We start from the raw sequence: 25,306 nt of genomic DNA, 5'->3' as shown, positions 1-25,306 counted from the left end.
AAAACAAGGACATCATACTTTCCCTGTTGAAACGTGCAGTTCAACCCTGGCTAGCAATGCTGGAGCAGCATTAGCATTGCCCACTAACCACACTGAGCACTAGCTCTTTCACCATTTAGAGGCGATTATATTGTTTTTTTAGTCTGCGTCTTTACCCTGTTAAAACAAGATATTAGCTAGCTAAGATAAAACGCTATCTAATATCACCCTGGCTTACTGGAACACTCAGAGTTCCTCAGTGTAGCACTGTCAGGTGGCATTCACTAGCGCTAACCACGGCTAGTGCTAGCGTTAAGCCACAATGCTAATGCTGCTGCACCCAGCCTTAGTGTAAATCTGGAAATCTAAGCTTTCTGTAAATAAACTCATCCAAAATAAACAGTTTTCAGGAGAGAAATATATGTAGATTAACATCCAGTGCTCATTTGACTTTTTTTTAAAGAATTACAATGGCGACACCCCTGTTCCTTACTAGTGTCACATAATGCACCCTATAATCTGGTGAGCTTAAGCTGCCCATAGTAATTTCTCTAGCAGAGCTGTTATATTCCACAAAAAAGGTTTTATATTGAGCTAAAACCAAAAAACAACAATTTTTTTGACAATTAACCATGAAGCAGTAAAGCACCCTTTAACTACTGTAAATCTACTGGAGTCTGTTTACATTTTTTATCATATTATCTTAAAATTATCTTTCTGATTCTAGTATCTAAAAAAGAAAATGAATAAATGTTTGCTTGGTGGAGTAAATCACACTGAGTAAATTTTCACACTGCAGGAAAACTCAGAACTTTTATTATTTTGAGCTGAGACAGTAAACAGCACTATTGATATTTGTTTAAGACTCTGTTCAGCTGCTGCGGGATCAAGCAGTATTGCTGGAGTTTTCAGTCATAAAAGATCATGAACTGAACTGGTTGAACTGTAGGCAGGTCTGTTGTTGCGTAATTATGGCACCAGAGCAGAACTTCTTTTATAAAATAGACTTTTATTCAAGTTATCAGTTGAACATTGGCGTTTGCTGAAGTATACTTGAGTTGTACTTCCAAGTTTGCCTTTGATATAATAAAAAAATAAACTAATATAATTAATAACAAGTAACTTTTTCTTTTAACATTTACATAAAGTTTTAGTATACTGTATTTTTTGCACTATAATGCACACCATATTATAAGGGGCATTATGCAGCACTAGTAAGGAACAGGGGTGCCTCCATGTTTTTTCTTCTAATTCAGCAGGTGGTAATGCAGGGGGGTTGTAGTGAGGTAACTAAAGTAAAGCTAAGATAAGTAAACAAAACTGTAATTCAAAAAAATATATATATATTTTAAAGTCAAACGAGCGCTGGATGTTAATCTACACAGATTTGTCTCCTAAAAAACTGTGTATTTGGGTGAGTAAAGTGCTTTGTGCTTTTCTTTATTTACAGTAAGTTAAGATTTCCATATTTCCACTAAGACTGGGTGCAGCAGCATTAGCATTAGCGGCTAACCACTAGCCACGGTTAGAGCTTGTAAATGCGAGGATGCTATTAGCTAGTGGTTCATTCCACGTAGCTTGTTTTACCAGGGTAAGCGAACAGGATACAGTCCGATAAACTCACCTCTAAACGCCGAAAAAGGTAATGCTTAGCACGGTTAGCGGCTAATGCTAATACTGTTCCGATCTCCAGTCTCGGTGCTGGAGAACTTCACTGAAACTCCTGTGTAACTCTGTACTTCAGTGTTCAGAGTGGCTTTACTGCTCCTTAATACCTGACTGGTAGAGTTCATACATAAGGAGCACCGGATTATAAGGAGCTCTGGTGATTTTTGGTAAAATTAAAGGATTTTAAGTGCAGCTTATAGTGTGAAAAATGTGATCGGGGTTAGGTTTCACCTCCCTGAGTTACAGAACAGCATGTTGGCAAAGGAGAGTGTTTCCACTTTAGAGTCTGTCCATCCAGCCATGTGCTTTTAAACCTTGGCTCAAACTAACCCCCCCAGACGTAGTTGTAGTGTGATGTTATAATGCAGTGCTAACTGGTTTCTCTCCATGTTAGCATCAGTGTGGTAATAGGACGAGGTGTAGAGGAGAAGTCCCTTACCTGCACTTTAGCATGGCACAGTTAGAAGTGATTGAAATGGTCAGTGTTAATCTGTGGTCCCCTATTTTTGGTCAGTTCTGCCAATCGCAAGTCAAGTAGTTTTATTGTCAGTACTGCATATGTACAGGACATACAGAGAATTGAAATTACGTTACTCTCCTTCCCAATTTTACAGCAAGTACAGATAATAGATATAATAAAGGAGAATGGGAGACACTATGAGTACAATACAGCAGGGACACAATAGACATACATGAGACAAAAACAAGGTGCAGTAGTGTGGGGGAGGAATAGATATATAAATATAAGTAATAAAGAAATAGATATATAATATAAAAAGTGGGAGACACTATATGTACAAAACAACAAGACACAATAAACATACGTTAGACGGAAGACAAAAGTGCAATATTGATGGTGATTGAGATGGAATAACAGTATAAATAGTATATAACAGTAGTGCAAATTTGGTGTATAGCTTAAGGCTGGTAAAGTGAATGAGTGCTAAAGTTCTTAAAGTTCACAGTTTTTGGGAAATTAAAGTGTGTATTGACAGTGCAAGTATATCAGTAGTGCAGGTCCATTTGGAAGGGACCAGTACTTTGTGTATTGTAGTGCAGAGTTTCAGTACTGTATTGGTGGGGGGTGGATGGGGTCAGGATGCTGAGTGAGTGTGTGCTGGGGGCAGGATTGGGATGGGGGGTAGAGCGGGGGAGGCGGGGTCGGTATTATTGATTGGCTGAATTGCATATTATACGAACAAAAGTCTGTATTAACGTCATCCTCACCTATAGCACAGTTGGACTTGTGAGGGCGCTGCAGAGTCAGAAATAACCGTTATGAAAGCGTTTTTTAAAGGTTAGGAAAGGTTTCTAAAATGTTTAAGCAGGTCTGGTGTGTTTTATTACTTCAAAGGAATATATTTCAGCTATTAATGGAAAAAACTATGGTTTAGTGGGTTAGGGTTTAGTTTCTCTTTAAGGGCATTTTACACCAGCACTATTTGGTCGGTTTGTAACTTTAGTGTGGTTCGATTGAGCGGATGTGCGGATCAAAAGAAACTGGTCCCAAATGGACTCTGTGGTTTATTGGTGCGTATTTTGGTGCGTTTAGGTTTAAACCTGTGTGAAACCAAACCAAACAGAGGGAGAAACGCTCCAAATAAACAAACTCATCAACTGATTCAGACTATAGGTGTGAAAACGCCATTAAAGTAAAACGAGTGGTGGATGCTAATCTACACAGATTTCTCTAATGAAATCTGTTTCTTTACAGTAAGCTTAGATTTACAATATTTTGACTGAAATTACTGAAATCAGCACATAAAAAGCTTCTTAATGATCTAATTAACTTCCAGCTCAGCCAGGACAGGGTTTAACCACTTGCTCTCTGCTCTGTATGTGTGTGTGTGTGTGTGTCTCAGCTGTCATCGGCGCTGCTGTTTGATGCAGTACACACTGTAGTTGCAGCAGTGCAGGAGTTAAACCGCAGCCAGAATGTCGGCGCCACCCAGCTGTCCTGCAAGTCCTCTAAAATCTGGGAGCACGGGACCAGCCTGATGAACTACCTGAGGATGGTAAGAGACCCGGGCATGCTGGGAAAGGTCACACGCTGCCACTCACCTGTTCTACTGCACTGCACACACTAATCATCATCAGCTCATACTGTAGAGTTTTAGAGGACGAAACTCCAGCCCTGAGCGAGTCCTGCAGACAAGGGCTTTTATATCATTAACTCAGTTTATCATGTTTATCAATCAATCAATTAAAAGTACATTGAGGGCAACCCTTGCTTTCTATGTAGCCGAGCATTTACAAATACAGGGATTGGCATGACAAAGAAAATAATTATATATATATATATCATAATTAACTACATTTAATCGTTTTAAAATCAATCAATCAACCTTTATTTTAACTCGGAAATACATTGAGAGTGACCCCATTAACGATCTTTAAATCAACATTTAATTTAGATGAATAAAATAAATATATAAAAAGAAAGAAATGTATAAAAGACCATTAAAACAAATTGACACATAAAAAGTAAAGAATTATAACATTTTAAATAAATAAAAAGATAATAACTAAGAAAATAAATAAGAAAATATAACTACATTTAATCTTTTTTTTAAATCAATCAATCAACCTTTATTTTAACTCGGGCTAAAATTAAGGTTGACCCCATTAACAATGAGCATTTACAGTTTAAAGGGGATTTTAAACATTTAATTTTAAAGAAATTAGAAATAATAAGGAACAAAATATTAAATAAATAATGAATAAAAAGAAATACTCATTTTTAAACAATATTTAATGTAGATGAATAAAATAAATAAATAAAAAGAAAAAAAAATGTATAAAAGACCATTAAAACAGATTGACACATAAAAAGTAAAGAATTTATTAAAATTTAAAACAAATAAAAAGATAGTAATGATATTCTTAACATTTTACTTTACTTTTACTCTTATTATTATCATTTTAATGAATATTCATTATCTTTTTTAATGAATAAAAGATAAAAAAAGCGTTTTAATTGATTTAATTGATAAAGAGCTTAATGCTGCCTTTAAGTAGTGTCAGAAATATCACATTTACTCCAGTAATTTCCAGTGGGAAACTCAGATTTTTAGATAAACCCCAAATTTCCTTGTTGGGGGCGTGTCCGTAACACGAGGTCAATACATTAATTACATTTATTTAAATTGATCAATAATTAATCACCAGCTATTCATGAAAAAAAGACTTAAAAGTCTAGTATGATTCACGTTTCTAATGGGTTAAAAATTTCACTCAACTAATGCATGTCTTATTCATCTTATTCTTTTGGAGGAGATAAAATAAATAAACCTCTGTTTTCATGATAATAGACCAAAAGTATAAACAAAAGTATTTTCCTAATGACGTTTCCTAATTTCCACTTAAAGGACTTGAAGGCAACATAAGATCAAAAGAAGATAAAATTAATACAACAACAAGAAAAAACAAGTAAAATTAAGCTAAAACTAACTTTTACATAGTACAATAAAAAATAAATAATACATTTAAAATAATAGTAATAATAAAAATATTATTAATAATAATAAAATAAACTAATGAAAATAAGCAAAAAAAGTAAGCGATAATACAAAACTTTTTAAATAATTAAAATAAATAAAAAGGAAATAAAGAACTAACAGAGGACCTAAAATATAAAAATAAAAGTTAAGAAGAATATGAACTTGTTTTCTTTGCATTATTTGAGGTCTGAAAGCTCTTCATATATTTTTTTTTTTTGTTATTTCAGTCGTTTCTCATTTTCTGCAAATAAATGCTCTAAATAGCAATATTTTAATTTGGAATTTGGTAGAAATGTTGTCTGTAATTTATAGAATAAAACAACAATGTTAAATTTTACCATTTTACTCAAACATATAGCTATAAATAGCAAAATCAGAGAAACTGATTCAGAAACTGAATCCAGAGCTGTATATTGTGTATGTGGATCAGTAACTGAGATATCTTTATCTTTAAACACTGTGGTCTATCGGTTTATCATTAGTGAGTGTCCTGCGCTGTGCTGCGCTATACTTCCTCAAAGAGCTTTCATCCCTAAGAAAGCTCAGATGTGGGTCCGCTGCTCTCTTTATTGCTAAATCGCTAAGCAATTTCCAGCTAACAGTGAAGAGCAGAGCTTTTCTGTCAACACAATCCCATTAATTACTGAAGCACTGAAGCCTGGTGTGGGTAAAGCAGCAGAGCCGTGGTCCGCTGGGGTCTGAACAGAGCTGGAAACAGTACTGAAAAAAGTACCTTTACTTTGCTAAAATTCTACTCAAGTAAAAGTAAAAGTACCCATCTAAAAATCTACTCGGGTTAAAGTACCCATCTAAAAATGTACTTGAGTAAAAGTACCCATCTAAAAATCTACTCGAGTTAAAGTACCCAACTAAAAATCTACTCGGGTTAAAGTACCCATCTAAAAATGTACTTGAGTAAAAGTACCCATCTAAAAATCTACTCGAGTAAAAGTACCCATCCAAAAATCTACTCGAGTAAAAGTACACATCTAAAAATCTTCTCCAGTAAAAGTACCCATCTAAAAATCTACTCGAGTAAAAGTACCCATCTAAAAATCTACTCCAGTAAAAGTAGCCATCTAAAAATCTACTCCAGTAAAAGTACCCATCTAAAAATCTACTCGAGTAAAAGTACCCATCTGAAAATCTACTCGAGTAAAAGTACCCATCTAAAAATCTACTCAAGTAAAAGTACCCATCTAAAAATCTACTCGAGTAAAAGTACCCATCTAAAAATCTACTCGAGTTAAAGTACCCATCTAAAAATCTACTCGAGTTAAAGTACCCATCTAAAAATCTACTCGAGTTAAAGTACCCATCTAAAAATCTACTCGAGTAAAAGTACCCATCTGAAAATCTACTCGAGTAAAAGTACCCATCTAAAAATCTACTCAAGTAAAAGTACCCATCTAAAAATCTACTCGAGTTAAAGTACCCATCTAAAAATCTACTCTAGTTAAATTACCCATCTAAAAATCTACTCGAGTTAAAATACCCATCTAAAAATCTACTCGAGTTAAAGTACCCATCTAAAAATCTACTTGAGTAAAAGTACCCATCTAAAAATCTACTCGAGTTAAAGTACCCATCTAAAAATCTACTCGAGTAAAAGTACATCTAAAAATCTACTTGAGTAAAAGTACCCATCTAAAAATGTACTTGAGTAAAAGTACCCATCTAAAAATCTACTAGAGTAAAAGTACCCATCTAAAAATCTACTCGGGTTAAAGTACCCATCTAAAAATCTACTCGAGTTAAAGTACCCATCTAAAAATCTTCTTGAGTTAAAGTACCCATCTAAAAATCTACTCGAGTTAAAGTACCCATCTAAAAATGACAAATTACTCATGAAATCTACTCAATTACAGTAATGTAAATGTTAGGGGTGTCACGATTTCGATATTTCCTCGAAATCGATCAAAATTATGTCATGGTCTCGAGAATCGAAGTTAAAAAGAGGATCGACGATCCCTCCCGCAAATGGTGCAGAACGCTGTAGCTCAAAGAGCAGCTCTTTCTCCAGAGAATGTGGACATTCTCATCCTTAAATATATAAATATATAAAACTTAAATATAAAAATAACAGTTGTTTTGTCTAGCCTCAAATATGATGGTTTTAGTACCTTAAGGAGCATCTTTCTCTCAGATAAAGTTAATATATCTTTATTAAAGAAAAAAACTAGTCATTCTCAGGGACCAAAAAAGTCTTAAAGTCATATTTTTCATGTTTAACTGTTATAGTAGAATAGAGTTCAGTTTTTAAGGCTCTAATTGTTCTATTATTTTGTACATGACTGTTCCTGTATTTTTTATTATTTATTTTGTTATGTTGCACATTGCTGTTTTAATGGTGCACACTGCTGCTACCAAAAAAATCCACTAGATGGCATTACATAAATATCTTAATTAAATTATTTAAATTTGACCATTAGTGCCTAATGTGGTGTATTACAGATCACTTGTATCACTTTGCATCACTTATATCAAGCCCACCTTTTGAAATAAGATATTGTAAATTTGATGAATTAAACCAATGACTGACCATAGACTAATCTAAAACTGGCATAGGCCTCTCTGCTGTAAAAAAAGAAAACATAAAATCGAGAATCGAATCGAACCATGACCCTAAAATTGGAACTAAAATCGAATCAAGGATTAAGAGAATCGTGACACCCCTAGTAAATGTAATTAGTTACTTTCCACCTCTGGGTCTGAACATGCCTGTTTCTGCTTCTCTCCTGGATAGGTAGAATTGGAAGGTCTAACGGGCCACATCGAGTTCAACAGCAAGGGCCAGCGCTCCAACTACGCCCTGCGGATCATGCAGAACAGCAGGGACGGTCTCAGGCAGGTAATGGACCTCTCTGCTCTTATTGCATCTCTCTGCTGCAGGTAAAGGATGCTGCGCTTTACCTAGCGGTGGCTCAGCGGGTCTCGTCCTGCTCCATCACTCTCAGCTAAAACGGGAAGAAGAAGATTCAAAGATTCAAGATTCAAAGAGTTTATTGTCATATGTACAGTACAGAAACGGGTTTCAGTGTACAATGAAATTCTTTCTTTGCTCTTCGCCAAGAATGCCAAATAGAAGATAGAAAAAGTGCAAAAAAAATACAATAAGGTTATAAATATTAAACTAATTGTCAAAGACATAAAAAAAAAAAAAAAGTTACTTAAGCAAAGAAATGTATAAAAAAGTGCAAGTGCGAAATAATGCAGTTATGGACATTAACTATATATATTAAAAAAAGATTAACAGTAAAGTGACGGCTGCAATGTAAACATGTTGAAGTAAAGTGCAGGGTTATTCCTGAGTTGTGTTCAAGAGTCTGATCCCAGGGTTATACCTGAGGTGTGTTTAGAGTCTGAAGGCACGGTCATTCCTTAGGTGTGTTCAAGAGTCTGATGGCCGTGGGGAAGAAACTGTTCTTTAACCTGGTGGTCTTGCATTTTACACTTCTGTACCTCCGGCCTGAGGGCAGAAGTGTGAACAGTCCATGCTGGGGATGGGTGGAGTCTTTGAGGATGGATGCAGCTCTCCTGTGGACTCAAGCTACACAGTACGGACACAAAAGTATTGGGACACACTTTAATCACATTTAAATCATTGAAATTTAATGTTTTATTCAGTCTCATTGACTGACAGGTGTATAAAATCAAGCACAGTTGTATATCAAATTAAATCAAATCTAATTTATTTATATATGAGCCATTTCACTTAATGGGAGCATTTGCTTGTTGTAACTCCAAATTCCAGATTAAACGTATTTTTCCTTATCATTTTTAACTCTGAATCTAATAACACATATATTTAACTATTCAAAACATGTACTGCTCAATCTCAGGCAGTTTTACTTAATTTTTAACAAGGTTTGTAGGTGTAACATTTAAAAAGCATGTTTAAAAGCAGGTCCACTAATTCATTTGATTTTATTTCAAGAAAGTCTTTATTTAAAAGAAATGGTTATAGACTGCATGTTCAAATAATTCTCTCCTCACTCCTGTTACTGGCACTCACTCCTGTTATTATGTTTTGAGTAACAGGACTAAAAGTAACAGAAGTGAGTTTTTAGCGTAGAATTATCAAAAACATCAAAAATAGAGATGGGGAGCTTTATAAGAGAAAGCTCTTCCTCCTGCAAAGCTCCTCTGAATATTGGGAACTACTAAGAAACCAGCACCCTGTATAAAATCCAGCACTTAGCCATGCAGTCTGCCTTTTCACACATTCGTAAAAGAATGAGTGGTCCATGACCTTTAGCTACAATCAGCATTTTTGATTAAGGCTTTGAAATGTTACTTAAACATGTACATGCCTTTCACACTCTTGAGAGGGATATCCAGTTACTGCAGTTTAAAGCCATTATCCCCTTTCCTTGATGAACTAGTCTTACACATTCTACAAATATGTGAGTGTGGATCAGAAACGCTCTGTATGTCACCTAGCAGTGTATCAAGGAACTGCAACTTGCTATGGCCAATGAGCTTCTACAATGAGACTTAGGCCCATTTCACCCCTTGGCTGTACCACTTACCCCTACCTTTTATTTTTAAGTTTAACCCTTCCCTTAAGATATGTGAAACCCTTCAAGCTCCCGATACGTCTTTAGGAGCGCTTCAGTAAAGTTCACTAACCGAACTGCTGCTGCTGCTGCTGATTAACTTGTTAACTTTAGGGTGTATTTTATTGTATATCTTCAGAAAAGGGGGAGATGGTACAGAAGTGAAGTATTAAAGGGGACATGAAACACTTCAAGTATTTAGTTTAATTCACAAAATGTATTTTCACTCTAACAAATTTTATAAGTTTAACAGTTGTCAGTGAAGCGGAATTAAAATAATAAGCAATCTAAATGTCATTTTTTTAAGTAAGGGCAGCGCCATCTTGTCCCAGCGCTGAAAGTGACGTCACGAGGTTGGTTCTCGCACGCCTCACTACTATAATCTATGAGAATACCGTAAGTTAGCTCCTCAATAAATAATAAAATCCAAACCAAAACTCAATGCAGAGCGGGGGGGCACTTTTGTATTGCCCCTGTGTGTAGTAATACTGGGAGTAGTGAATTTTAATAGGGTGAGGAATGAGAAATATTTACTTTCTCTTTCATACCTTCAGCGGGGGCTCGCAGCGCTGAAGCGTGAGAATCCTCCGGTTAGCTGCAACGCTAGAGGTTAGTGGCGAGCACTTTCTAGATCAGGACTATGTGGAGGAGAGGGGTTTGAGTCGGGAGCATTAGCGCCGGATAAATAAGCTGAAGTCCGAGGCTTTTTTCCTCCGTTTTTTATTTTTCCTCTGATCAGCTGGGATGTACAGACCGTCTGACTGATGGTAACGTTACTATGAGAGCGGCAGCTGTGAGCCGCACGGAACCAGCCAAACAACACGCTCACCCAGCAGAGCAGCGAGAGGTACCGTTACCGAAAATCTAGATAAAATTACAATTTAAAGATAACATAGCTAGCGTTAGCTACTTAGCTAGCTATCTTATTCTAGCTAGCCAATGCTAGCTAACTAACTAACACTAACTAGATGAAGCTAAGTACCCAGTAAGCATTCTAACTTCTAAACTGAACGGTTTATCAACCAAACAGCGCCGGGATGTTTCAATATCCACTTAAATCATGTTCGTTTCATTCAGTCTTAATGAACTCTGGACTTTGCATGTTAAATAGCTAAATGTATAATATAAACTAGCTGGTTAACTGGATGGCAGTACCTGCTGTGGACTCGCTGCAGGGTTCTGCACGGCTCCACGTAGAGAGAGAATAAACACTCCCAAAACGTCTCTCTCTCAGAAAAGCATCTGAAAAGTTCTGCTCAGGTTTCTGCAGGAAAGATCTCTGAGTAAATGCTCCACGTTAGCCTAGTTTAGCTTTGTCTTCATCCATAATCTCCACAAACAATAAGCTCTTTTCCTCTAGCTATATGCCTGGGATCTTAAACCAACCAACCTCGTGACGTCACCAGTGCTGCACGGGCAACATGGCGGCGCCCTAGCTCAAACGTAACAAACATAAATATATTATAATTTAGTGTGTAAACATTTTATATAAAAAAAATCCCCCCCAAATAAATTCCATTATATTTAATCCCTTAGAAAACTTGTACAAACTGAAATGTTTCATGTCCCCTTTAATGTCCATTCCTTAATTCATTCCTCTGTAATGGGGAGCTGAAATTACATTTGATTAGCTTTTATTTTATTCTTCTGTTCCACCTTAAATGCTGCAGTCCCTGCCCTCTGTTGCACTATTTAAGGTGGAACGGGAAAGTTAGCAAGGTAGCTAGTTACTGAGACTAGAAACTACTAGCGATATTTTTTACGCTTGTTATGAATAATTCAGCCATAAAACATTGAAACTACACATTAAACTATGGTAATATAAAAGTGCTAATCTTTACTTTTAACAAGGAAAATACTTTTTAATACATTTGTAGGTTTCTTGCATTTATCGCTTGTTCTGCCATCTTATTAGTGATTCTCATACCCCTCGGTTTGAAGTGTGCATCTGAAAAATCTCCTCCCTATTCCTTCCCCTAATCTACCCCTTCAGCCTAAGAAGAATCAGGATTCCTATCCCTAGGATATAATGGGATCGGCTCTCAGTATCGGCTCAATTAGACTTAAATCATCAAGAGTCAAGTCAAGAGGCTTTTATTGTCATTACAATTACAGGTACACAGTGTAAGGAAATTACGTTGCTTTGGAACCATGGTGCAACATAGAACAACAAGCAATAGACAACATAAAGTGCAGGAGTGACGACAGTGCAACGTAAAATTATAAAATTATAACAATAAATACAATAAATACAAAAGACGAGACAATTTAAAGACAGGACAGTGCAGTACCGATACGGTATAATAAAGTGTATAGTGAGGATAAGGTGCAGAGATGTGTAACATACTATAATATAAAGAACATATATAATCACAGCAGTTACTGAGGTAGAGAGTTTATAGTTTTTTAGAGTGCAGCAAATATTGCTGAAAGGAATAAAGTTATGTCAGTCTCTCTGTGCTGACTGGGTGTGTGTGTGGGTGAAGTTCAGTCTTTGTGTGTGTAAAGGGGGGGGTGGGGTGTTCAGTTTAGTTTTTGTGTGAGTGTGTTAGGTGTTGGGAAGTCTGACAGCCTGGTGGATGAAGCTGTTGCAGAGTCTAGTAGTGGAGGCTCGGATGCTCCTGTATCTTCTGCCGGACGGCATCAGAGCGAAGAGTCCGTGTGAGGGATGGGTGGGGTCATTCACAATGCTGGTAGCTTTGCGGATGCAGCGTGTGGTGTAGATCTCGGTGATGGAGGGAATACACAGAATCTCACAGAAGTTAATTTTTTCTATATAATATTGAAATAATTGAACGTACCGCAGCTTTTACTCAGCGAGGCGGATGCGTCCCTCACAGGATGGCGGGGTTTGAAAGTGTAAGGTCTGAAGGAACTGAAATCTCTCTCTGCAATTATTCCGACGGCGGGTAATTATCGCACTCGCACCCGGGATTTCTTCTTTGTCCGTTTTGACAATAATGGCGCTGTCATGTTGACCCCGAGACGGCGGGGGAGAGCGAGACAGCATGTATTTGGCGATGCCGTGACGGGGTCAGCGGAGTCACAGCCTTTGTGTTGCAGCGGAGAGAGGAGTATTTTGGGGAGAAAAAAGGCTTTAATGGTTGCCACTCTGGGATAAAGGCTGGATCATTACTGTAGAACTTCACCCCAGGTTGGAGTAAAGGCCTGCAGGGCTGGTTTAATGCTCTGAGAGCTGGAGAATCCAGGGGTTTTATTAAAGAAGCTTTTTGTTTCGCTTTTCGCTCCGAGCTGCGTTCGTCCGCTTTGCGAGAGTGCTTTCTAAAACGAAAGAAAGCGTCCGTTTAAGATAAACAGTGTTGACGTAACTGTGCCTGGTGCGTCCGCTGTCTCGTCTTTTCTGCTGGTTGACGAGCGAGAGAGCGAGGCCTACAGCTGTCTGAGAGCAGCGTTCAGTTAGACTGACAGTTCTGTTCTAGTCCTGAAGTGACCTCGTCACACACAAATCCAGACTTACCGTGTTTTTCACACTATAAAGCCTCAGTTTCTCAGGGGGTTCTGGTGAAATTTTCTCTTTTATGGGGGGGGGGTTTGTCCTCTGTGATTTTATTCCCGTCCAGAACGACCATGTACGTGTTTTTCCTCAGACGTCCTCTGAGAAAATAAATTACAGGCTGAATTATCTACTGTTTTTCTCTGAACTTTTTTCGTGCTCCTCCGGTAATTTTAGTCCCGTTCGGACGCACATCTCTGAGTTTCGTCTCATTTAATAAAATAATAAAATAGCTATTTGTCCACTGCCGCGTGCTCTGTTTCCACGGAGATCCATGTAAAAAACACAACAGCGAGTGGAAATGGAGGAGCTACTGAACGCTGCGATGTCATGTGACCGAGAAAAACTAAAGCCTAAAAACTCACTGATCCTCCTGTTTTTACAATTGCAGTCCGGATGTAGTAGTTTTATCACTAAAGAGTAGAAGTGTGAAATATTTTTAACACAGACCTTCCCCTGAAAAAAAACATCCAGATAGAGCTTAAGATGCACTTAAAATCTTTTAATTTTCCCAAAAATCATCAGAACTCCGCTGCTCCTTATGTATGAATTCTATCAGTCAAGTATTAAGGAGCAGTAAAGCCACTCCACTGAAGTACAGAGTTATACAGGAGTTTCAGTTTAGCATTAGCTGCTAAGCGCAATTTTCCCATTTAGATGTGAGTATCATTAGACTGTAGCCTGCTGCTAACCCTGGCTAGCACTGCTGGAGCAGCATTTACATTACCCTCTAACTATGCTAGATTTTTCGCTATTCAGAGGTGAGAATTATCAGCCTGTAGCCTGCTTCTAACCTCAGCTATCACTGCTGGAGCAGCATTAGCATTATCTGCAAACAGTTAGCTGCTCCTGCTAATGCTCCAGCCATATTTCTGGAGAAATTTGTAAATCTAAGCTTACTGTAAATAAATGGAAGTTTATTCACGGCTTTACTCACACAAATAATCAGTTTTCAGGAGAGAAATCTGTGTAGATTATCATGCAGCAGCACTCGTTTGAATAAAAAAAAGTATTTTTTTGTTTACTTAGCTTAGCTAACTTAACTTAGTTAGTTCCCTATAATGTCTCTAAATAGTGCTGGGCGATATGGGAAAAATCATTTATCACGATATGGAATTTTTTATATCACGATAACGATATCAAATGAAAACAGATGAAAAAAGATGAGGTAGATGCAGTAGCTATTTTTTCAAAATTATATAGGTATTTAAATTGAGTTCTCAAAATAAAAACTCAATTAACATTTTTTAAAGGGTCCGTCAAATAACGTAAAGCAGCGTCACGTCACATTAGACCACATTATGAAGCTTTTTTTGGGAAGATTACTTTATTATCACTTTTATAAACCGAGTTTATGCGAAGTGACCACGCCAATACATTTCATCGTAGCCTACTTTATATATTTGCATGAATAATTGATGAAATTACTGTAGAAATGATAGAGATGATAGAAGGTAAGTAGCACGATAGACACTTTTCACAATATCGTCCTCACGATATTTGTCATCATATCGCACAGCACTATAATCTGGTGTGCTTTATAGTGCAAAAAATACGGTATGTCAACAAACACACTTAAACACTCACACACAAACCACATTCCCAGCATTCTGTTCCACCTTTAACCTTTGGCCTCTTTGTTTTTGCTGAAGCTCTCTGACGCCTCCGTCTGATGGCGCTGTCAGTGATCGATTGATTGACGGGTGGTGAAGGGAAAAGGCCGTTCGCTCGGTGCTTTCGGACACGAGGCAGACGAATCGGACTGGCAGCTGGTTTTCACACCTCTCTTTATTAGCCTCGCTCTGACGTCTCTGTTTCCCCCGCTAAGCGATTCGTATCTGGGTCTGGTTTTGATGGAGTCTGTCTCTGTCCCCGCGCTCGTCCCGCTCTCGTCCCACGTCCCTTAAGGCCGGGACTGCGCTGCAGGACTGCAGAAGCTAATCTGAATGTCACCCTGCCGTTACAGACACAGCATTCCTCCGCAGGTCACTGTCAATCTCACAGTGCATTCAGTAATTCTAGCAAACTGCCCGTGACCACAGAGTTTCCTGCAGTTTACTACCTTATACAGTGTTTGCAGTAATTCTGGGCGGTATGACCAAAAATTCATATCACTTTTCAAGATTCTGACGGTTTTACTGTATATCACTGTATTTTTTATATTATGATTATTTATTTAAAGTTATTTGCATGACTGGGCCTTACCATAGGTTTGTGACTCAGTCTACTGTTAGGAGTACCTATAATATTAAATATTAAAGCTTTAAATTAAGGATTTGATTAGTATTGAGTTTAGATTGGCCCAAAAAATTACACAATATATGAAGAAATCAGACTTTTTAGATCAGAAAAACAGCTGAAGATTTTAAACAATAGACCCTAAAAAGAGATACGCTAACAACTTTAACATGGCTTCCTTTACAAAACTAAATATTTCAAATAAACTGTCCAAAAGTAAGCAAAATAAGTATTCAAGATGGATATTTCTCAAAAGGGAAAAAAGTCAATTTACAATGTTATTATGGATGCCATTAGAGGCATTGAAGTATTTAAGCAGCTGTTATCAGTTTATCACAATTCCCTTGGTTCTTCAGTTAACAAATACATTCAGTTCAGTGTGCCTTAATATTATCCTTTACCCTATAGTATTAATATATTTAAAAGGGCTATAGATACTCATATTGCAAGGAGCAGCAGCAGGAGCTCCTCAGATAAAGTGCTGTTCTCATGTTTCTCAAGGCAGGACGGAGCGTTTTACTCTCCAGAGCTAAACTACAATTCATTACTCCAATGTGTTAGCTTGTTATGCTAACTCGCTAGTGTGCCTCTCAGCGTTTTGTAGCGCCTCTAGTGGTGTGGCAGTATGTGAAAAATGCATGCCCTCGGGTATACCGTATGAACGTGTATATGCCCAGCACTAGTTTGCAGACATATTACAAATTTTTTGTTTAATTGGACTGTTCTGGTAACCTCTGTCGGTTCTCCCATAATTGATTGCTGCAGTTTTAGAATAAGATTTTTATGTAAAACTAATTACACATCATCTATTGAGCTATATTGGATGTCAGCAGACTGTACAAGATTAAATAGATTTTCCTCCATCTGTTTTACATGCTAGCCTTGTATATAATGATAGTTCCTATAAAGAGAGAAATACCAAAAAACAGCGGTTTAATCCCATATTACACACTACTCTCTAATAGAACAGTATTTACATTAATGTGTTTGTCGAAATTTTATGATTTTTGGAGCAGGTTCCTGTACACAGATTAAAGCCTGTTTTATTATTTCTCAATTGTGCTGTTTTATCACAAAGATATTCCATTCTGTTGCACAGCTGTACAGCCGCCATAAAGAATGACCTTAATTATCACCATTCTCATACCGTGACTTCCCCCGTTTACGAGTAACTGGTGTGATTTACAGTGTTTAACTCATTGCACTGTTATTGCAGGGGTCAAAGCTGAATGCTCAAACACCAGAGGTACCGTATTCTCCAGGGATAATAGTACATCCCACTACTGGGACTATACTGGAAAAGATGTTCATATGATTCACAGAATCTACAGCTCTGGAGAAAATAAGAGAGCACTTAAAATGATGAGTTTCTTTGATTTTACCAAATTGAAAACCTCTGGAATATAATCAAGAGGAAGATGGATGATCACAAACCATCAAACCACCAAACTGAACTGCTTGAATTTTTGCACCAGGAGTAAAGCAGCATAAAGTTATCCAAAAGCAGTGTGTAAGACTGGTGGAGGAGAACATGATGCCAAGGTGCATGATTAAAAACTGTGATTCAAAACCACCAGGGTTATTCCACCAAATATTGATTATTTCTGAACTCTTAAAACTTTATAAATATGAACTAATGCTAAGACTGGAACAGTATTGGCATTAGCCACTAACGGCGCTAAGTGCTAGCTCTTTTGCCATTCAGGGTTCCTCAGTGTAGCGCTGTCGGGCGGCAGTATCCACCAACTGCTAGTGGTTAGCCGCTAATGCTAATGCCCCAGCCTTAGTACTGGAGAAGTTTGGAAATCTAAGTTTACTGTAAATAAATGGAAATGCTTTACTCACCACAGTTTTCAGGAGAGAAATCTGTGTAGATTAACATCCAGCACTCGTTTAACTTTGAAAGAAAATGTTTGTTTTAAGAATTATTATTATTATATTTTTTTGTTTACTTTGTTTAGTTTAGCTTTACTTAACTTAGTTATTTCCCCACCAACACCCAGCGGCGAGACATGATGAATTAGAAGGGAAACGAGGCGACACTCCTGTTCCTTACTAGTGTTGCATAGTATGCCTTATAATTCAAGGTGCCTTAAACTCTATCCGGATGGGATTAGTATCTCAGGGGGTTTCTGGGGTAATTTTCTCTTTTATGGGGGTTTTTATCCTCTGTGATTTTATTCCCGTCCAGAACGATCATGTAGGTGTTTTTCTCTTGTCCTCTAAGAAAATTACAGGCTGAATTATCTACTGTTTTTCTCTGAACTTTGTGCTCCTCCGGTAATTTTAGTCCCGTCCGGACGCACATCTCTGAGTTTCGTCTCCTCGCCTTTAATAAGTAATAAAATTGCTATTTGTCCACTGCTTTTAACAGAATTACACTTTGGGCTCGCCACAGTTTCCACTGAGATCCACGTTAAAAACACAACAGCGAGTGGAAATGGAGGAGCTACTGAACGCTGTGATGATGTCATGTGACCAGGTAAAAAGGCTAAAAACTCACTGGTCCACCTGTTTTTTCAATTGCAGTCCGGATGCAGGAATTTTATCACTAAAGAGTAGAAGTGTAAAATATTTTTAACACAGACGTCCCCCTGAGAAACGAATCCCGTCCAGATACGGTATATAGAATTTGAGTCCTTCAGTGAGCGTTTAGAATGGGAGAAAAGTTACATAACTCACTGAGTAAATGTAGCACCGGGACAGTAGAAGCTAATGTTGCATGATTGCAAGCAATCACAGGTATTATGAACAGTTTCCTGTCTGCAATGTTAATGACACCAGTGTGTGTGTGTGTGTGTGTGTGTGTATAGGTGTGTGTGTGTATGTGTGTGTATAGGTGTGTGTTTTTTCTGTAATTAGCCTGAGATGCTAAAAAAAGTCACGTCCTCGTTGCTGGTGTGATGACTGTGTCTGAAACTGGCAGCCATTGGAGTTTTGTAGCTGCTTGGCAACAGCCATAAGCTCACAGGCTGCAAACACAGCACACACACACACACACACACACACACACACACATACATACGCACATATACACACACAAGCTAACAAATACACACGCATTCCCCCATCCACATCATATGTTGACACAGATGCTAGAGGCTAAAGGCAGTTTGCTAAGCTACATCCTCACCCACACTGCTTCCAGTCCCCAGGCCTGCGAGGATCTTGGACAAACAAGCTGAGGATTTTTTTTTTTGCTAACAAAAAGGAGAGAGAGAGAGAGAGAGAGAGAGAGAGAGAGAGATAGGAAAAGAAGATAGATAGAGCAGGGTACCTGCAGCTCCTTAAAGAAAGCTACTGTAGTTACTGCTCTTTGGTTTTTAATCACAGTTTTTTCATGATCACAGTTTAATCACAGTTTTTTTCAGATTTAAGGACCACAAACTACAAAATCAATATACAGAACACAAGGATACAAAAAGACTACACAAGCAAACACTCATACACTGGGCTATTTATACACAGGGAGGGGGAAAAGAGGTAACGAGGGGGCGGGGTTACAAACAAGACACAAGGTGATAACAATAATAGCTAGGGCAGGGCTAGGGCGGAGCCAGGGCGGAGACAGGACAGTTACAAAACAATGCCATGTGCTCAAAAAAGCACATGGCTGGGGACACAAGACAGGAAAACAGGGCAGGAGCACAGAAAACCAAAAGAGGGAAAAACACAGGACAGACACAGGCGAAGTTGTGACAAGAAGGTTCTCGTGGCTCAGAGGAACAGAGACAGAGGAAGATTGAGGGCAGTGAGTGCTGCGTCCAGTACGGAAGTCGGTCCATCCGACCACCTGTGCGTAACGCAACCCAAGCTGAGCTTGTGTTTTACGGAACGTTTTTACTGTAATTGTGTGCGGGAGTTTCCCGTATTATTGAGGCAAAAATTGTGGGAATTGAAGATATAGTGCGCAGTTCCCGCAATCCTGCACTGAAATTCAGGCCCTGGATTAGGGCTGGGCGATATCTTAAAAAAAAAAAAAAAAAAATCTTATCACTATATAGTTTTCCATATCAGCCGATATCGATATATATCACGATATAAATCAAATCTGAAGCCTGATCGCGTGCTGCGCCTCTTCGAAGCGCTACTTCGAACAGGAAATAGAACATAAAGTTTATCGAATCCCATCGTCCGGCTTATCATAGTTATCGCAATATATATTTTCCTCGATAACTATTGATATCGTTTTATCGCCCAGCACTACCCTGGATTAAATCAAAAAAGCAGTTTTTGTAACACACCCCTAGCTATCATCTAGTTCGTCATTTTTTTGCCATAGTACTAGTATTTTTCTTGTGAGAGGTATTAAAAAGGTCTTAAAAGTCATTAAATTTGAGTTTTAAAAATGTGCAGATACCCTGTAGAGAGAGAGAGAAATAGAGAGAGAGAGAGATAAAAAGAGAGAGAGAGAGGGCGAGGTTGTGAATAGTCCCAGGCCTTGAGGCTGTTGGCAGCTCTGTTCTGCCCAGTGGCTGCTCCATAGATCAGCCCACGTGTGCACACACCCGCCCCCCTCGGGAAGCCCCCGGTGCGCCGGGCCGCCCCTCTCCACCAGCTCGGCTAAATTGAATTTCTCTGGCAGCATTTCGCGTGTCTGAACTGAGCGTCACTCAGCGAGAGCTGCAATTTCACTTCAGTTACTGCTCTTGTCAAAAGCTGTTTGTCAAACCCAACAGGGCTGCCGAGGCGTCGCTCAGTGGCTTCCCGAGACATTTCTCTCCTTTTTCCCCTGTTTGCATGTGTCATTAGCTTTAGCTTTTTGAGAGAAGATTAATGCTGGGTCTGTTTATGTGCAGTTAAGTTCGAGCGGTGGCAGTTAAAGACGTAATGTAAAGTTATTTAATGCTCAGTGTTCTGTTAAGGGATGGGCGATATGACCCTAAAATAATATTGATACACTGAATAAAAATATATATATATATATATACTATATAATATGATATGAAACACCCCTAACTGAGATATTAAACAATTAAAATATTAATTTTTGTCAAATTTGTCACAGAAGTCAATGATCCAGAATGATCAGTCATGATACTAATTATAATAGTAATGCACTCCAAATATCTCCATATATCCAGGATTAAAGTAAAATAAATGATACTGGACAGATATAATCTGTCTCTAGTAGATATATAATGGGAAATGATTCAGTTTCTGAATCAGTTTCTCTGATTTTGCTGATTTTGCTTTTATGTTTGAATAAAATGAACATTGTTGTTTTATTCTATAAACTACAGACATTTCTCCCAAATTCCCAATAAAATATTGTCAATTAGATAAGAAAAAATAAGAAATGGCTAAAATAACAAAAAAAGATGCAGAGCTTTCAGACCTCAAATAATGCAAAGAAAACAAGTTCATATTCATAAAGTTTTAAGAGTTTCATGTTCTCCTCCACCAGTCTTACACACTGCTTTTGGATAACTTTATGCTGCTTTACTCCTGGTGTAAAAATTCAAGCAGTTCAGTTTGGTGGTTTGATGGTTTGTGATCATCCATCTTCCTCTTGATTATATTCCAGAGCTGTATTTGTTGGGAATGTAAGATAATCCTATTAGATTTACATCAAAACTAATTGTTTTTTTATTGTTTTATTTTACCAAATTAAAAACCTCTGGAATATAATCAAGAGGAAGATGGATGATCACAAACCATCAAACCACCAAACTGAACTGCTTGAATTTTTGCACCAGGAGTAAAGCAGCATAAAGTTATCCAAAAGCAGTGTGTAAGACTGGTGGAGGAGAACATGATGCCAAGATGCATGATTAAAAAACTGGGATTAAAAAACAGACCAGGGTTATTCCACCAAATATTGATTATTTCTGAACTCTTAAAACTTTATGAATATGAACTAGTTTTTTCTTTGCATTATTTGAGGTCTGAAAGCTCTGCATCTTTTAATTTTTTTTGTTATTTCAGACATTTCTGATTTTCTGCAAATAAATGCTCTAAATGAGAATATTTTTATTAGGAATTTGGGAGAAATGTTGTCTGTAGTTTATAGAATAAAACAACAATGTTCATTTTAACATTTTAGTCAAACATAAACCTGTAAATAGCAAAATCAGAGAAACTGATTCAAAAACTGAAGTGCTCTCTTCATTTTTTTTTTCCAGAGCTGTATAGTTGAATACTGACCCATTGACTTGGTTGGTTGCTGGTATGACGCACTTAGAACCATAAACAACCCCTTAATTATAATCCAACAGACTCATCCCTTGTTGAGTTTGACTAGAATAAAAAAAGCAAACAAACCAATTGGTGAGACTAATATAGTTAGCATTTAGCTTTAGCGACTATCAGTGAGTAATATCACAGTGCAATAGGCTAAGCTATTGCCTTCTTGTTTTCTTGTTTTCTATCTAAGCTAAGCTAATGGTTTAGCATCAAGGCTCGCTAGAACACCATATGTGTAAGGGATATGTTATCTCTTCATAACCCGACTGCTTCCTGCCAGAAGGTGCCCTAATGAAGTTCAGTTCACGGCCAGATTGTAGAGTCACGCTGCCTGGTGTTTCTTATGGGCGAGATTTGCCCCATCTTGCCCAAAAATGTGGAAGGAAACTGTTGTGCTCTGTGTCCTGTTACTGCCGTAAAGAGCCCCATTAAACCCAGCGCTTACCACACATAGTCTACAGACACAGTAGACTTTCTATCTCTCCATCTCTCTCTCTCTCTCTCTCTCTCTCTCTCCTCGTTTCTTGCTAATGAACAGAGTAAAGAATGGCTGGTACTGGTAAATATGTCCTGCGGCGCGTACTTTAATTCAGGACAGGCTGTGTTTTATTCATTAATGAGATAGGTAATGAGCGATATAAAGAGACCTAATAAGCGTCAGCATTCTGCCCCCTACGGCAGATGGTGTTCTGCACTGCCCCATGCTGGAGAGATGGAGAGAGAGAGAGATAGAGAGAAAGAGAGAGAGAGATCTCTTAAAAAAAAAAAAGCACAGGAAAAAATGGACAATATAATGCAACCTGTTCATGTTGACTTTTTCATATTAATTTTATCTCCGCAATGGGGAGAACGTAAATGCTGTTAAAAATGATGATGAGACAGTTGTCTTTGCTTAACAGGCCTGTTGCTCGAGTGTGAGTGTGTGCGAGTACCGTATTTTTTGCACTATAAGGTGCACTTAAAATCAGTTAATTTTCCCAAAAATTGAAATTGCGCCTTATAATCCGGTCCTTATATATAAATTCTATCAGTCAGGTATTAAAAGGAGCAGTAAAGCCACTCTGAACTTTGGAGATCAGAGTTATACAGGAGTTTTAGTGAAGTTTCTCCAGCAGGATTAGCATTAGCTGCTAACTGTGCTAAGCGCTAGCTCTTTCACCGTTCAGAGATGAGTATAATTGGCCAGTAGTCTGCTGCTAACTAACCCCAGCTGGCACTGCTGGAGCTGTAGTAGCATTAAACACATTAAAGCATGCTCAGTGCTAGCTTTTTGGCCAATCAGAGGTGAGTGTATTGGACTGTAGCCTACTTATAACCCCAGCTGGCACTGCTGGAGCTGTAGTAGCATTAAACACATTAAACCATGCTCAGTGCTAGCTTTTTGGCCAATCAGAGGTGAGTGTATTGGCCTATATTCTGCTGCTAACCCCGGCTAACACTGCTGGAGCTGCATTAGCATTAAACACTAACCATTCTAAGCAATAGCTTTTTAGCCGTTCAGAGTTGAGTGTATTGGACTGTAGCCTACTTATAACCCCGGCTAGCACTGCTGGAGCAGCATTAGCATTACACACTAATCGCTAGCTTTTTGGCCATTGAGAGTTGAGTATTATTGGCCTATATTCTGCTGCTAACACTGGCTGGCACTGCTGGAGCAGAATTAGCATTTAACACTAACAGCGCTAGCTCTTTCGCCGTTCAGAGGTGAGTATATCAGTCGGTAGCCTGCTGCTAACCCTGGCTAGCACTGCTGGAGCAGCATTAGCATTACCGGCTAACCTTGCTAGCCATACAACCGTTCAGAAGTGAGTATATCAGACTGTAGTCTGTGCGTTTTTCCGTTTTAAAACAAGCTACATGGAATAAACCAATAGCTAATATCGCCCTGGCTTACTGGAACACTCAGGGTTCCTCAGTGTAGCACTGGTGGGTGGGATTAGCAGCTAGCTGCTAATACTAATACTCCAGCCTGCTACACCAGCAATCTGCTGCTAACCCTGGCTAGCACTGCTGGAGCAGCATTAGCATTACTCGCCAAGTGCTAGCCATTCGGCTGTTATTAGGTGAGTACATCAGACTGTATTCTTTGTGTTAACCGCGTTATAACAAGATACGTAGGAATAAGCACTAGCTAACATTACCCTGGCTTGCCAGAACACTCAGGGTTCTTCAGTGTAGCGCTGTTGGGTGGCTAATGCTAATGCTCCAGCCTTAGTGCTGGAGAAATTCGGGAATCTAAGCTTAATCTAAATAAACTGAAATGCTTTGCTCACCCAAATAAACTGTTTTTAGGAGAGAAATCTGTGTGTAGATTAACATCCACTCGTATGACAAAAAAAATTACAGTTTTGTTTACTTTAACCCCTTAACAGGCCAGGATTTTTGACAATTTTCTGCCTGATATTACACCTCTACATTTTGTGGATTTATATTCAAGCATTAGATAAAAGCTTTCATGTTTGATAAGGAACGTTACGGAAAATCATAATTGTTTTGTATTAGAAGGTATAGAAAAATAGTCAAGTAAATCTGCTGTAGAAAACTGTGGAAATATAAAGAATTAAATAATAGAATTGGCTCTTTTCTTAAATCAATTTTGAAATCAAACAATTCCTGAATACAAATCATGTTTGTCTAGTTCTTACATCTATTTTCAAACCTGCAGAATTTGGGTTTAATTATTAATTAAATTAATTATTAAGTGAAGTAGAGAGAAAACAGGCACCTTCTCCAAGTGTCCTGTAGGAGATTTCAAACCCTCACATTTTCAGAATGTAAATAACTTAACTATTTTACAGCAGAAAAAAGGGGGTTTTGTGTCACCTACACCTGTAGAATGTATACGAGTAAAGACATTTTAACCGGTTAACTTAGCTTAGCGTAGCTTTACAGGTCACACCCACTAGTGGAAACACCCCTGTTCCTTACTAGTGTCGCATAATATAATGCGTCTTTGTGTATGAAAGTAGATCAGAAAATAGACGTTTATTGATAGTGCACCTTATAATTTGGTGCACCCTATAGTGCGATAAATACGGTAATGTGAAATAGGATGGGAGTGGGTTCGGTAGGTCGGCGAGTGAGATGATGCCTTTCAGCGTTATAGATTTGACGCAGGGTGACCATGCTGACCTTGGAGCTGATGCTCGGCCCTGAAAGGCCCCTTGAGGCTCAGGCTGAGTGGAAATGCCCTTCAGGAAGTGTGAGAAATGAGCCGGGCGGATTTGTGGTACATTGCCAAACCTGGAGCCCCCTAGAGCCCCCTGTGCAGCGGTGCATCAGTGCGGAGAGGACTGCTGCTCACAAACACACACAAACACACACACACACACACACATGCATATACAAGCCTCTGTACAAACATAACTCCACCCACACACTTATAACACAGTAATTATATCAGACAGACACATGCCCTGATCTCTTTTACTCCAGAAGACATACGGCTGCTCAAAAATATCATCATTTAAAATGTAAAAGGAAGCAGAATTGTTATATTTTCCTGGAACTGATCATGTTTTGCTCAAAATTTTACCAAGAGCCTGTTTTTTTTATTGTTTTTTCTTATTTTTGAATGTATAGACTTTAAATATATTCACACCTAAGATCTAATCTTTTCAAAAATGGTTAGACTAGAGTGTTTATGAGTTATAAGAAAGCAT

The 25,306-nt window shown here is 38.2% G+C and overlaps 1 protein-coding gene across 3 annotated transcripts in view; it reads left to right on the top strand.

The window, feature by feature from the left end:
* Positions 1–25,306, top strand: part of grik4 (glutamate receptor, ionotropic, kainate 4) — a 1,128,391-nt gene that overhangs the window by 660,430 nt on the left and 442,655 nt on the right. For all 3 annotated transcript variants that reach the window (XR_007425334.1, XM_049467192.1, XM_049467193.1), the window contains 2 exons: positions 3,510–3,662; positions 7,894–7,998. Coding sequence is in view for 2 of the 3 variants with exons in the window: in XM_049467192.1 (XP_049323149.1) it covers positions 3,510–3,662; positions 7,894–7,998 (258 nt within the window). In the remaining variant the exon portion in view is untranslated. The remainder of the gene's footprint in view (positions 1–3,509; positions 3,663–7,893; positions 7,999–25,306) is intronic.

The sequence above is a fragment of the Astyanax mexicanus genome, chromosome 18 (assembly GCF_023375975.1).
Source record: "Astyanax mexicanus isolate ESR-SI-001 chromosome 18, AstMex3_surface, whole genome shotgun sequence".
Taxonomy (NCBI): Eukaryota; Metazoa; Chordata; class Actinopteri; order Characiformes; family Acestrorhamphidae; genus Astyanax; species Astyanax mexicanus.
The sequence above is the reverse complement of the archived record's forward strand: the minus strand, read 5'-3'. Positions and strand labels throughout refer to the sequence as shown.